The sequence below is a fragment of the Uranotaenia lowii genome, chromosome 2, assembly GCF_029784155.1.
Source record: "Uranotaenia lowii strain MFRU-FL chromosome 2, ASM2978415v1, whole genome shotgun sequence".
Classification (NCBI taxonomy): Eukaryota; Metazoa; Arthropoda; class Insecta; order Diptera; family Culicidae; genus Uranotaenia; species Uranotaenia lowii.
The window spans coordinates 40,837,803-40,853,691 of record NC_073692.1 but is presented as its reverse complement, the minus strand read 5'-3'; the positions used below and the strand labels follow the sequence as shown (position 1 = coordinate 40,853,691).

The following is a 15,889-nucleotide window of genomic DNA, read 5'->3' as shown; positions in this document are numbered from 1 at the left end:
ATTTTTTGTTTTGGTAGCTCAATAAAATAAATTTACAACACAATTTAATTTTTTTATGTTTTATTTGCGAAACAAAGTGAAAAAATCCGGGTAAAACCCGGGCATTTTTGCCCGGATAAAACCGGGCAACCGGGCCGGGCCGGACTGTACTAAAATTTTTTAACAAAAATCCAGGCAAACCCGGATAAAACCGGGCAATCTGGCAACCTTAGTATAGTATAGTATAGTATAGTATAGTATAGTATAGTATAGTATAGTATAGTATAGTATAGTATAGTATAGTATAGTATAGTATAGTATAGTATAGTATAGTATAGTATAGTATAGTATAGTATAGTATAGTATAATATAGTATAGTATAGTATAGTATAGTATAGTATAGTATAGTATAGTATAGTATAGTATAGTATAGTATTTCTTGACAAAAATGTGATAAAACTATCGAAAAGTTCAAAATGATAATCACTTTCTTTGCTTTTCTGTTGATTCAAATAATGTTCACGATGTCTCTCCCATAAAAAGAATGTATTAGACTGCGGCACACGACCGTAAAAATAGTAATGCTATGTGACTTACCAGCTTATATTTTTTTTTTCGGTCGTCTATTTTCAAACTGATCGTCGCGCGTCGTCGAAATCCATACTCGATCATCCGTTTAGTTTTGTGCTCGGCGGCCAAACCACGCCCCAAGTAACACCCAACAAGCGCCACACAGCCGATCGGGGAAGGTCATCGACCTATGGGTGGATTCGGACATGTCAAAATTTACCATGCTCGATGCTCGTTGTCAAATGTGGTTTAATTTTCTAGAACCCACCACCATGTGCTGGAATCAAACACAGACATTGGAGCTTGAGATAATTTTTTGAGCTGAAATTGTTATCAATTGGGGGTTTACGTTTTTGCAATGTTCGAAACGAAACTCATGGGATAGGTACAGACAATAATAATAAAAAAAAAATTAAACAACGCGGTCGAGATCAGCCAGAATAAAATTTAAAAAAAATATTCGCACAACAAATGTGTATAATCATCTGCGAATGGCCTTGAAGGAGTATGATTCTTGTTTCGAGGGAACTCTTTTGCAGATTTTGTTTTTGCCGTTTTGTTGGGAACTTTCTAGATGTTTGCTTTTTTTTTGTCGAACGGCCAATGAGATGATCTCATGGGATGGGATGTGTTTGATTGTTGGTCGTTGGAAGAATGACCCAGATAATAAGGTTTGAAACAAAGTCGAGCGTGATTGGGTCATGTGTGGATTTTTGTCAACGGCGATATAAATTCAGAAGAATGAACAAGTTGGTATCAAATAAAGTAACGTTTTTTGTGTTTTTCAATTTTTAAAGGAAACCACTTGAAAATTCGAAAGATATGTACATTTTTAACTATCTCAAACGAGTTTATAAATAAATCTGTGACGAATATTTATCGTTTCCGTTGATAGACAATTGTGTTTACTCGAAATCTTTTTACGACATATTTAATTACCGTAAACTGGGGAAACATTGAAAACATAATTTTGGAAGGGGTTGCTGTTTTGTTACACTAAGAAAATTAATAATACATACTGAAGTAAGGAGTATAAAGCATGATCATTGATAGCAAACTATTCAAACGACATTAGTGGCTACAACCGAAACAAAAGCAGATTTCATGTTTCGGAGTAACTTTGATCACTTTGGTTCTAAAGTATCTCAACATCTTCAAAATTATTGTTTTGGTGCCAATTAGCACAGGCTTAAAACATCAATAGCAAAAATTTTTTGTTTGGTCTCAATTGCATTTTTTAACGTTTACTTTCAAAAACAAATATAGATGGACAATGTTGTTACATACATTTAGGGGCAAAAATTATAAACATTCTTTAATATTTTTTGGCTTAAAAAAAAATTTACCATCATGCAATTCTCTAGGTCCTCTAACTGTTCCTATTTTCCTTTTTTTTTTAATGAAACCTAACTATTTGATGGGGTTTTAAGCAATTTTTTTTATACAAGCTTTGGCATAAAAAATTTGAAAACTTTGAAACAACATTTTAAGCAATATAAAAAAAATCTCCAACTACAAATAAAATTTTGCCTATTTGAAACTATATTTATAGGCTTTTAAACGTACAAAACAGTTTTCAGATGTTTAAATTTCAAACTTAGTTAATGATGATTATTTGCTACATGCTGATCAAAGTTTCCCCAGTTTACGGTACTACAAGCTACAAGCTCACGCCGTGTGCTTTGCTACACCTTCCAAAAATTAATTAAATCTGCAAAAATTATTCAAATTTTGTTTTTAAGGTATTATTTCAAATAAAATCTTATTTTTAATTCAAAATAAAACAACTTTGAAATAATTTCATACTAACTATTTACTGAAAATTGGCTTCCAACCCAAATTTGGTTCCATCTGCTCGAATAGTTCTCGAGTTATGCATTATAAAAACTATTTTGGAGCCCCACTCCTTGTTTCTATATTTCCAATGAAAGATGGGAGCTGTCTCCATTTATCATAGATCATCACTCGAAGAATGCGCAGTCATTAGGACTCGCACGGTATATCGCCGAATAGGAAAGTAGACGATTCCCTTTTCGGTTTTTGAAATCATAAATTCATAGTTATGATCAAAATTACCGTAACCGAACAACCGTAAAGACAGCTGAAATTGAGGGCGAAATAAAAAAAAATTAATCATATCACACGATGAGAAAACTAGTACATTTTTAAATCAAATTTCTAGCGAGTTTTTAATCCCAATCTTATTTTTTTGATTAAAAAAAATATCTATCGAAATGAAAGAATACTATTTTAATTTAAGGTTGCCAGATTGCCCGGTTTTATCCGGGTTTGCCCGGATATTTCATACAAAATTTGGGAACAGTCGGGCCCGGCCCGGTTGCCCGGATTTCATTGGAAAATGCCCGGATGTTGCCCGGGTTTATTCACTTTATTTGGCAAATAAAACAAAAAAAAAACAAATTGTGTTGTAAAAATTGATAATTAATGCCTCCAAAACGAAATTTTTGAGCAAGTTTTATAAAAAATAATCATGAAAGGTTTTTTGGAAGCCTCTTATACGATTTTTAAATCTGTCGATGTACTTAATGAAAAAAAATATTTTCTCATTAATTTATTTCTTGATTTTTGTTGAATAATTTTTGGGTTTTGACAAAATTTTCCCGGATATTGCCCGAATTTCGGTGTCAATTTTGAAATTTAATGCCCGGATTTTGCCAGGTTTTTATGAAAAAAAAATGCCCAGATTTGTCCGGCCCAGATAGGTACTGAAAGAATTCTGGCAACCTTATTTTAATTCAATCTAAAAAAATCGAATTATTGTACTGTACTTTAAATCAAAAGATAAATATGCCAGAATCAATGAACATTTTCTTTGATTTTGAATGAATTTTCTTTGAAACGTTTAATGTTGGATAACATTGTTTCGGAAAACCCTCAATAGCGTACAGAATTTATGGTTAGTTTGTTTCAAATTTAAGTGAACTGAATGATGAAAATTTTTGATTAGTTTTAGGTCAACTGGACCAGGAAGAAATTTCAGAGACAAAACTTGTTTTTCACTTAATTTTTGTAGAAAAAAAAGAAAATTATTAGATTAAATAAATAATTCAAAATTCAAATCAGAATAACTTGGAATCAGAGGAAAATTTTATGGCATCAAACGAAAATGTTACAGATTCAAGGATTTGAGATTTTGTATTAAAGTATTTTAGATTTTGAATCAAAATAACATTTTTTGATTCAAAGGAAAATATTTCTTCGAATCAAAGGGAAATATATTTGAATAAAAATAAACTTTATCTGTTCCAATATCAAAGGAAAAATTGCTTTGTTATTGCGACACTTTCATTTAAAACATTTTTTTCGATGCGCGCAGTTAAAAATGACTCCTTCGTGCATCGCGCTTTAAAAGGGGAGAATGGGATGAATAAACTAGAAGCATTTTCGTGGAAGGAAAAAAAATGTGATATTTTTAAAGATCCTTCATTAAAGGAGACTTGCTACTTTATTCAAGAAGTCCTAGCTCTTGGCAAAAATCAAGCAAAATTGAAAGATAAAATGTGCATTGAATATGTTTGGCCATATAAATTTTCATTTCACGATTTTTAAGTATTAGGCAAAGAAAAATCTAAAAGTTTGTCTACTCTTCTATTCGCATTGCATACTCTTAGGCGTAGTTTTTTAGCCCTTTTCATCAGGTAATTATTGGATAAATATAAGTTATTGAATAAATATTAATAACTTCGATGAACAAGATCTAATTGTAAGTAGAATATATCTCCTTGGACTCTAGGGATCAATTTAACCCATATCATATATTTTGAAGAACTTTATTAGTATATTAGGCCGGAATCAATATCAATTTCTTCTTTTGTCTCCCCCTTCGAAATTTCCAAAACAGCAGAAGGGGGGAATAAATAAAGTTTGAAGTAAATTATGAAAAAAATCCAACAACTTATAAAATATCTGTAAGATTACAAAAACAAACAAACAAATTTTCGAAGGTGGGAGATATTCCACTTTTGAATTTTTATTGAATTTTTATTGAATTTTTCGATAAAAAATTACTTGATTTAAAGGTTTTGTGCAACGATGTAGTATGTAATTTAGTTGCATACAAGTTTTCGGGCAATTAATTCCAATTTATTTGTTTTCGGTATTATTTTTTAGAAGCTAACGGATTAATTCTCTCCTATACAATTGAATGCGTTTTTTCTACATTGAGATTCAAAGTCATTTTTGTCAATGTTTCAAGTAGATAGTCTGACTCCTCTATTTTTCAATGAAATTAAAAAAAAAAATTGAATATAGGAATTTTAAATTTTAGTATAGAGGATAAGTATTTATAACTAGGAAAAACAATCAAAAAATTTTTAATAAAAGTACAAGAAAAAAAATCCGCGAAACAACATTTTAAATGCTCTTGTAAGAAAACTATAGTTTGGATTTATTAAGCGACCATTCCTACGTTCAATGAATACAAACTACAGTTACTGTTTATTTTTAAGCGTATTTTTTCAAAATTTCCGGGACATATCGGAGCAAATTGGAACGAAATTTCATTTTTTCATCGATGCACATCAGCAGGGTTAAAGTCATGTTTAAAGTTTATAGCTTTGATCTTTTTGTGGTGTTCATTTAGTTGAAAGTTAATCACTTTAAATATCCATACTTATCTCAACGCAATTGCGGTTTTCACGTCCCATTTGATTAAAAAATTCCAAGTCCGAATATGCATTTTTCGGTACTACTTGAAAAATGTTTGTAAATTGAGGGTAAAACAGCCAAAACTCTTGTTTTCAATCCGTGCGGTTGCTCAAATAGGCTTCGTGGGATTTCTCGAAAAAAGTCACATGTTTTTTCCACAAATTTTCCATTCGGTTCATAGTTTTCAAGTCGTCAAAAACAATTGAAAAGTGTAGGAGAATTAAAGATAAAAACAGCCATAACTCCATTTTCCGGAGCAACGCGGTGATTGATTGATTAATTGTTTGATTAGAGAGACTTTAAACTTGAAAGTTCATTCATCTCTGAACAAAGGAACGCGGTGACTCTAACAGCCTTTATTGAATTGTTCAGAAAAAATCGCATAAGATAAGTCTTGTTTGGTTCGAAATTTCCAAGTCCGCATACGCTTTTTTTGACTATTTAAAAAATTGAGGGAAAAAACAGCCATTACTCAAGTTTCCAATGCGTGCGGTAGCTCAAATAGGCTTCGTTGGGTTCCTCGGAAAAATCACAAAAAAAACCGTCCCATTTTGTTCAAAGTTTTCAAGTCCGAACATACTTTTTCTGAACTATTTGAAAAATATAGGAGAATTGAGGGTAAAAACAGCCATAACTCCAGTTTCCATCCGTGCGGTTTCACAAACAGCCTTCATTCTATTCCTAGGAAAAAAATCACACAAGATACGCCCAATTTGATCCAAAATGTTCAAGTCCGAACATGCCTTTTCTGAACAATTTGAAAAATGTAGGAGGATTGAGGATAAAACCGCCATAACTCCATTTTTCAAAGCGTGTGAAGGCTTAGACAGCCTTCATTGAATTCCAAAATTCACACAAGATACGTTCCATTTGGTTTAAAATTTGGAAGTCCGAACATGTTTTTTTCCTAATTTATTGAAAAATATAGGAGAATTGAGGGTAAAACCAACCATAGCTTTATTTTCGAAGCGTATGGTAGCTCAAACAGCCTCTGTTGGATTCCTCAGAAAAAAATGCTCAAGATAGGTCTGTTTTTGTTCTAAACTTTCAAGGCTAGGGGAATGAGGGGTTAAAAATGCACTATAGCTCCGTTCGTAAGCTCGTGCGGCGTCTGAAACTACGTCCAATCAATCATCTAATCTTGAAAAATCTTGTTTTTCGAAGGCTTGCTAACAAACACCCTTCCTGATTAAATCAAAGTGTTAAGAGCAGCATTGATTTATGTGACAGTTCAACTTTTTTCCTTGGTACATTTATAGTTTTGGTGTAGTTTTAGTTGTATTTTGAGGTAAATTTTTGATATATAAAAAATAGGCACGTTTTCCAAGAGTAAGCCAGTCTAGGACACAAGTCCAGAAACCCTATAAAATGGTAAAGTTTAAAGGAAAAAATTAAAGGCGAATATTGCGAGGGCCTAGTGAATTGAATGATGGCAAAATTATATTTTTTTATAGTTAAAATTTTATAAGTAATGTTTAAAATTAAGCCCCTTAATTTATACAGCATCATGGTCCATCTTTCGATTTTAATTGTTGTTCGGCCTTAACACACAAATTGCCTTAGTTTATCAATTACTAGCAATTGTAAATATTATGAATGTGTTTTGTATCCTTTATGATCGAGAAAACTCGTTTGAACTGTCAAAATAGAGACTGATTAATGTTACCCCAACGCATCAAGTTCTAAACAAAGACGAAATCGGTTTTTAAATCAAATTTAAAGTAGTCGGATAAATTTTTTGCAATCCTGTTTATCGTTCAAAGGAGTCTAGTACTGGTTTAAAAAATATGAAACATGCCACATCCCCCTTAACAGAAAAAATAATCAAGAAATATTGAAAAAAAGTGATCAATCTTACCCCGTTTTACGGTACTTTTTCATGGATTTGTTTCGTGTGTGAGGGAAAATATTGAATTTTTTTTCGGTTTATACACTTTTTTCCCATTGTGCGTCGTATGTGCGGAGTAAATTAAGTTGAAAGTCATTTTGTAAAACTAGGACGTGATATGGTATTTTCGAACGAGGCTTGCATTTAAAAGATAGTAGTATTATTTCTCTGTGGTATTATCAAGACGACAATCGTTTAATTTTTAGGTAAACCATTTTGTATCTGGTTGTATTTTTCATTCAATCTGACGGCCAGACCGTATCGTCACGAAAAAAACTTGTGAATAAATTTGTTTTATAAGAGTTACGTTACAATATGACAAAAAAAAAAATGGTAAAGCTCGAAGCCATGACTAAAGGTAAGTTGGGTTTTTATGTTCGCTTTTATAAATATTTCAATCCTTAAATGCCTTTCAGAAATATAATTAAAACCTTCCGATAGTCGATATTTGTCAGCATTATTTTTGATATTTGGTTATGATACAAACCAACAAAAAATCTTCGATGTCAAAATAATCCAATTAACCTTTGATATTTTCAAAATTCTTTCGTCAATTGATTGATCGCTTTAATTCGCCCATTAGTTGTTCAACCCCCAATCGCCGTCAAAAATAATTTATCCCAAAGCCGAGTGCACCAGTTCTCAAAATCCGAAAAGTCGCACTTGCTTGTTTCAATTTGCATCAATTAGCTTCGAGGTGCTAGGTGTAGCTAGCTAGTAGAGCGCAGCTCTAGTGACATACAGAGTCAACTAACCTGATTTAAAACGGACGGACGACTAAGTAAAGCCGGGGCGGCTTAGAAGTGATTTTTTTTCTCAATGAAACTCACGTGTCCCAACACTGTCTCACACTGAATGACGCTGCCATCCATAGGGATGAGTTATGAAGAGCGTCTTACTTCTGCCAAAGTGACTTGAGCTATTCATTTGGATAGTAGGCCTACTAAGGGAGGCGCGCGCTCGATCAAAGTCGAGATAGAATCGTCGTCTCAAGGAATTTGCGACCACGCGAGATCGGGATGAATTATGCATCGTTCCGTCAAACCCGGCACTGGCTCTGGCAGATTTCGATTTGCGAAATTTATTCAAATTCTGCCAAGTGGTAGTAAGAACGTTTTACTAGAATTCAGTCTGCCGCATAAGCTTATAAATTTATTCTAATGAATTCACACCGGGTTGACTGAAGCGGGAGTTTAAGTCACTACGGCCAGCAGCGAGTGTAGTGGTCAGTTGATAACGTTCAAAGAATGGAAAACGAAATTTCGAGATGATTGTCCATTATTTGAGGGGCTTTTAATTTAGTCGCAATGTAATTGATCAAAATTTTTGTCATTTTTGTCATTTTTGTCATTTTTGTCATTTTTGTCATTTTTGTCATTTTTGTCATTTTTGTCATTTTTGTCATTTTTGTCATTTTTGTCATTTTTGTCATTTTTGTCATTTTTGTCATTTTTGTCATTTTTGTCATTTTTGTCATTTTTGTCATTTTTGTCATTTTTGTCATTTTTGTCATTTTTGTCATTTTTGTCATTTTTGTCATTTTTGTCATTTTTGTCATTTTTGTCATTTTTGTCATTTTTGTCATTTTTGTCATTTTTGTCATTTTTGTCATTTTTGTCATTTTTGTCATTTTTGTCATTTTTGTCTTTTTTGTCATTTTTGTCATTTTTGTCATTTTTGTCATTTTTGTCATTTTTGTCATTTTTGTCATTTTTGTCATTTTTGTCATTTTTGTCATTTTTGTCATTTTTGTCATTTTTGTCATTTTTGTCATTTTTGTCATTTTTGTCATTTTTGTCATTTTTGTCATTTTTGTCATTTTTGTCATTTTTGTCATTTTTGTCATTTTTGTCATTTTTGTCATTTTTGTCATTTTTGTCATTTTTGTCATTTTTGTCATTTTTGTCATTTTTGTCATTTTTGTCATTTTTGTCATTTTTGTCATTTTTGTCATTTTTGTCATTTTTGTCATTTTTGTCATTTTTGTCATTTTTGTCATTTTTGTCATTTTTGTCATTTTTGTCATTTTGTCATTTTTGTCATTTTTGTCATTTTTGTCATTTTTGTCATTTTTGTCATTTTTGTCATTTTTGTCATTTTTGTCATTTTTGTCATTTTTGTCATTTTTGTCATTTTTGTCATTTTTGTCATTTTTGTCATTTTTGTCATTTTTGTCATTTTTGTCATTTTTGTCATTTTGTCATTTTTGTCATTTTTGTCATTTTTGTCATTTTTGTCATTTTTGTCATTTTTGTCATTTTTGTCATTTTTGTCATTTATGTCATTTTTGTCATTTTTGTCATTTTTGTCAAAAAATCATTATTGGAGTAGAGTCTGATTTGTGGGTGTATAGATTAGTTATAAATTATGGTTTTTCGTTCTTTGGGGCGAAGCTTGAGTTAAATATTTCGCTTCAATGAACAGTTTGCATATCAACCTCCACTTTTGATGATACTATTCAGCTGATGTCGATGTACTGCCACAAACGTTAAACGTTTGCCTCGAGTCGCGCATGTTTTTATTTCTTCCAACTCATGTATGAACAGAACATTATTGAGTGCATTTCTGGTCGTAGGCTACACCATTTGCAATCCATCAACAAACAGGCAGACGGGCCTTTTAAGCACATTCGTCATATGCAATGTAAACATAACACTTGGCTTAGCTAGCTGTATCCATAGCTGTTTAGCAATCTCCATATTCGAAATCGATGTCATTATGTTTCCAGAAGTTTGACCGCTGATGGCGGTCTTTATATTTCTTTCAACAACGGTAAAATAAAGCAATACATCCATTTTCTTTGATGGATTTCTAAAGTTCTTTAAAGCACCCGCAAACAAAAACTCATATTCCCCGATGATGATTGACACCTTCCTATTTGAGGAACGATTCTTTGTGCACGCGCTTATCCTCCTCACAAGAGACACCTTGGGCAATATCCGATAAGCAACCAAATGACACTCTCTTGTGCCTACTAAATAAAGTTTGCGGAATCTAGCGGCAGGTGTCCGTCCACTCGATTCTGCTCAATCTTAACGGAATTAGGCCGGCACTCTGATTTTCCGTTATCGGTCACCGAACATCGACCAAACACAGCTGGTAACAGCAGTTTAGCCGAACTTAAACTTTGGGGGGAATCGACTCTCAGAAATATTTGAATGGTGGAGCACGACGAAAAAATCATGGTCAATGAGCGTTTCCATCTTATCGCTAGCAAAGAAAGTCTCCGAGTACATATCGCAAATTAAACAGCCGGACATACATACAGACGTGTTTATCGAACACTTCTTTAAATATTTATATTTGATTATTTGCTTCCAGGTCGTGACATACTGAAAAATATCAACGGCGAATTCCGAGCCGGAGAACTGACAGCCATCATGGGACCTTCTGGAGCCGGCAAGAGCACTTTGCTCGATATTTTGGCGGGCTATACGTAAGTTTGATTATATGATTATTTTTTACCTCTTAACGACGTGTCTAATGAAATAAATTTATTGAAAAAACGAATATAATTTTGAAAATATTAGAAAATGGAGGGTAGTTAGAATGTGTATAACTTAGGTATCTTTTTCATTAACGGCACGAAAAGATGTCTTGAGAACTTATTACTTATCAACATTACAAAAGGGCTTGTAAATGCAACATCCGTTTCAATTATATCGGTTAATAGAAAATTAAAATCCATTTTTATAACTTGTAACTACTAAATCACACAGTAGCTTAAATTTACCTAGATATTTGGTAAATGAGCTCCTCAAACTGACTTTCAATGTGTGATCAATTCATGGTAAGTAAATACCCACCAAATACGGGGGTCGCCTGAGTTTTGATGTGGTTTTTGTAGAGTCGATATCAAATATTATGCGAGACTTATGATTCACCTCTCGTAGTCTTGTCAAAGTAGGCGGAAGAAAACATGCGGAACTGGAAGAGAGAGAACTAAAACGTTCAGTTGAATGCGGACAGCAAACGGGATCAGTGCTATCAGAAGAACGTCCTTGTGATTGGCAGAGTTTTGAAGAGCTACCAAAAAGGCGGTAGATTCTCCATAACTATATATATATATAACATATATAACTATATAACAAACACTGTTTCCTACCTAATACCATGCCGATCTAATTAAAAAAATGAAGTTTACAAAATACAGTCGAACCTAAATAAGCGAGAAACCTCTATAAATGAGAATGTAAAAGCTTCATAAGTTAGAATCATTTTTCTGGAAACCTTAGGAAATTGAGGAGATAAACCTTGCCAAAGAAGAGTTCCAGGATCAAACTGACTTTCTGGAAGCAGCTATACATTGTGAATCCAACAAATTCTAACGTTGTGGCACCAAAATACCGTTACAACCAGAATAAACTTCTTGTTTTCTAGTCAAGTTCCTTTTTAACTATAACTCTACCAAGCTTAATAAAAGCAATGTAAGTATTCCGATACTTCTACTATTTTTCTGCCTGCCAACACTGCAGTGTAACTGTCAATCCCAGTTTGAGTTATATTGATCCACAGTGTGATGATGTAAACATTTGTACCGTGAACATCATCACCAATCATCGATTCCTTTGAACGCAATTGCAAATTGAATAACAATGTGGAGAACCAAAACAAACTGTTTTGGTTCTTCCGTAGTAAGAGCAGATCTCCTCTGCTGAAGTGTTTCGGCCATCCAGAATCTATCCGAAAACGTAAGTTTCAACACCTCTCCTCGATTCGCAAATTGAGAATGCTGAACAGCTCCGCACGCCTCGTCCTTGATGACGCCTTCGTGAACGCATCAGCTGGCTGATCCTTAGTAGAGATCTATCGCTAAGGAAGCTGACCGCTTTTTATGATCTCTCTAATGAATGCATACTTCACATTCAGATTCTTCATCCGATGATGGGTCCGCGCCTTTTCCAGGTAATGGATGCACGGGATGGAATGACCTTCCTTCACCGGATAGCGCTGGGCTCCATTCTCAGCTTCGGTCGATGACAGACAGACGTTTCGTTGACCACGAAATTAAATTCCCAAAGATCATGTATGTGTGATCCGATAAAGATGTTCGGTTATGGGAATCATCGGCATATTCTGCATCTGCATATCCGATTAATGTTTCCGGTTTCACGTTTCTGCGGTATACCGACGCCATATCGGTCATACGTTGAGATATCGCAAAATACGCTTCAGGCTTCGCCAGTGGCTATCCGCTTAGTTGGCCTGGTACTTACTTACGCTAACCGCAGCACTGATGTTCGATCTCGAAGTTGACTGAAAACAACCGATCAAATCGTTGAACGGCTGCTCGGTGATAACCTAACTTTGTGCAGTCTCGTTCTCTTTCATGGCTACGGTGGTCTTCCGGAAAAAAAGCAGTCCCCCTGGTCCTTGAGCTTTCTGACGATTCGAAGTTGCTCTTCCTCATCATCCGCAGCTACGTTAACCACGTAGCGTTGAGTAGCTTCTCCTGTTCGCTGACTGCGTCTCTGGGCCGGTTCAGGATTGACGGAATCTTGATCATCATCGTCATCGCTACTCTCGTAGTCGCTCTCGTTTCGCGCCATCCGCTGACTGGCACCGTAATCGATGATTCGTTGATTCCGGAGTCTGAAAATTTCAGCACGCGAACGAACCGAATTTCTAGCATATTTCTTTCTGGTAAATATAGCCTCAGAAAAGCACCCTCTTGTAGCTATCTTCGCGTTTCCGTTCAAAGTTTTCATATCGCGATGATTTCGAGTATCTGCACTTTCGGAACCGGCTTAACAATTGGTTGACTCCGCTAGCGGCTTACCGTCGCCGAAACCACCTTCTTCGAAGCACCCGGAACATCAATCATCCACCATAAACAAACTCGCGCATGCCAACCTCTCGACTTGATTCGTCATGGCTTTTCGCTCTGTTGCTTCAACGCTTCGAGTGCTCCATAAAACCGGAGGGCACCGTTCAGCTGCATGCGACCCATCTGGATCCAATGCAACGCTGAAGTATCTGGCAACTAACTGTCGCCCAAAACATTTTCTCACCAAGTGTGCCACAAACTTAGATAAGAAAACATTTTCTCCAAAGCCACAGGAAAATCATTCTGTAAGTTTGGATGAGCTCAGGCGTACTGATCGCAGCGTAGCTCCACATCACGAGAGAAACCCTCTCTAATTCTCCATCTGGAGCATTCGGCCCTGACCAACTCTGGTTGCAGATCCCAAGAGTCCTCCTCTCGGCCGTCGGAAATGAAATCATGCTGCTAACCGCATCGGGGCTCGCAACGACCTCGAGAGTAACCCTCTCGGAACCGGACTTTCCGGCCCCGAACTCCTGTGGCACCTTCTGGCTGACCGTGGCATTTCGTGGCCTCTGCGCTGGTGGTCGTCTGAGCTTGGATCAGCTCTTGTATGCTGACACCAGCGCACAGCCAAAGCACGTGAGTAATCCTCTCGGCTATCAGTTCCACCCAATTGTTCTGGGGTGGACCTACCGACCTTCGCGCTGAACCATCCCGGTTGCGGATCCTGAGATGCCTCCCGGCCGTCGGTCGTGGCATCTCGGTCGTGTTTTTCTTATTTTTCCTTTGAATTGCAATAAAAACCCTACATTTTGGTAACAAAACATTTTTATTTCGTTCACATAGCTCCGAGATTTGCGTGATCCATGCATTATTTAACTTTTCATTTCAAAAATATTCAAAATAACATTTTTCTTAAAACCTCTTTGTAATTAACAACAAATTACCAAACATATCTAATTTTTTCAGAAATCCAAATTATTCACGGTTTCCGGAAAAGTAGATCGTTGAATTCAAATCTAATTTTTCAAAACATTTGCTCTATTTTGCCAAAAAAGTATACAAATTTTAAAAATGAATTTTCACCTTTTTTTTGGAAGATAAGTAGCTCAAAAATAAGAACTACTTGAAAAAAATTAACGCTCTCAAATTATTAAAATTATTATTTTCATTGAAATTATTATGGATTGATAGATTAACATATTTCAAATCTTTCTGCGCAAAAAGTAAGTTTAAATAAGTGTTGGCCTGGGTTTCATGTCAATTGTAGTAAATCTCGACTAAAAACGAGATTAAAAAGATTATTTAAGTTCAATTTTTGATTATTTTTCCATATAAAGTACAAAATTGAAAACGGACATGGAAAGGCAAACTTTTTCAATCTATTGCCTATCAAACAGCCTATTCACTCGAATGAATCAATGTTTAGCTCAAATCTAACGAGTGTAAAACTGATAAAAGATACATCGAGGAATGTTCAACTTACTTATATGTTTAGCCAATCAAATCAAACAATTAAAAAAAAACATTAACGAGAAAAACAATAAAATTGGAGTTTTCAAAATAAGTTCATTGAGAATAAAATACAGCTAAGCAAAGCCAAAATTGGATGTCGTTTTTTTAAAGTAAGATTTTTTTTCTACCAGAAGATCTGAGAAAGCGGTCAAAACTTTCACTGGACTCCGACATATCTATACATTGTTGGATACATGAATTCTTTACGATTTCAAACATCAATGAAACACTTAAAAACAGAAAAGCTGCAGAAGTTATGAGTATTTTAAAAATAAAATTTATTTTTCGGACTTTTTATTTTCTGAACCAGTTTCTGATAAGCGGATAACATATCGACTCAATTTTGAACTGTGGAGTAATAAGAATAAATTACCTTCACAATGAATATAATATTATCAAAATCGGTTAACATTTACAGCCTGGAGAACGAAATCAAACTACAACTCAAATTTTCCTGAAACGGATATTTAGCGAACTGCTTTGGAAGGTTAAGCACGTTTTCACTTAAATGTTTCGGCTTGGGGCGAACAGAGCACTATTAATCGGGGCACGATGAACGTTTTCTGCCGTATAATCTAGCAGCGAATTCAACTCGATGTAGTCAACTGAATTATAGATCTAAAGCTTGAAGTTTACATCTGACGATGTGGCCAGAGGTGATCAAAAGACTAGAGTTCGATTTCTGTTCGAAGTAATTTTTTTCCATTTACCACTCATGATCAATTTTTTTGATTGCTACATTAAACGGCTAGTAGCATAATCCGCCAAACAAAGCATTAAAAACAAAATGTATGAGCGTGTGTCAATTGTTTGTATTCTCCAAACAGACCTAGATTTTTTTTTATTGCTTTTTTTTGATGAACCGTGCCCCGATTAATGGTGCATATACTGCCCCAGGGGGGGTTCTCATTATGCCCTTACAGTGCATTTTTAAACGTTTTTATCTAGTTATAAGTTTGCTAATATTTTCTACTATTCAATAAATCTTTCTAAATAAATTGACATTTTTTAAGAAAGATTCTTTAATGAGTTCATAATCATAATATAATGTTATAATAATTTTAAAAATTTTCAAAATACCTCAAATTTAGTTCAATTAGATCAAATTGAAGGAAAAGGAGCAGTGAGCAGCAAGCCACAGCCCCCCTCCCCCCCTCAGAACTTTTTCAAAACGAACGTTTTTTCACTACACATTGAAGTTCTGTTAATTGGTCGATTTTTAAAAATTTGTAAAATCACCCCTTCCAAGAGCGAGCTCAGGGACCGCGCCTGCTTCTTACTTATTCCATATCTCTCATGATTTGGAACAGTTTATCCAAATGGAAAAATAAAGTAACGAAAATTCGTCACTTTGACACTTAAAAATGAAGAATTCATTTTTCCTATTTGGTTATAAACTTTATATGTAGATATTCTAAAATTCATTGTTTATAAACTCTGACTGCTGAATTTAGTGTCTACTGAAGAGAAACCAATGTCATAGTAGCTCGAAACGTATGGAC

At 34.6% G+C, this 15,889-nt stretch overlaps 1 protein-coding gene across 1 annotated transcript in view; it reads left to right on the top strand.

Annotated features, from left to right (window-relative positions):
* The window catches only part of LOC129744760 (ATP-binding cassette sub-family G member 4), an 84,236-nt gene that overhangs the window by 40,088 nt on the left and 28,259 nt on the right, over positions 1-15,889 (top strand). The window contains exon 2 of the mRNA XM_055737454.1: positions 10,427-10,541. Within this exon, the coding sequence (XP_055593429.1) occupies positions 10,427-10,541 (115 nt within the window). The remainder of the gene's footprint in view (positions 1-10,426; positions 10,542-15,889) is intronic.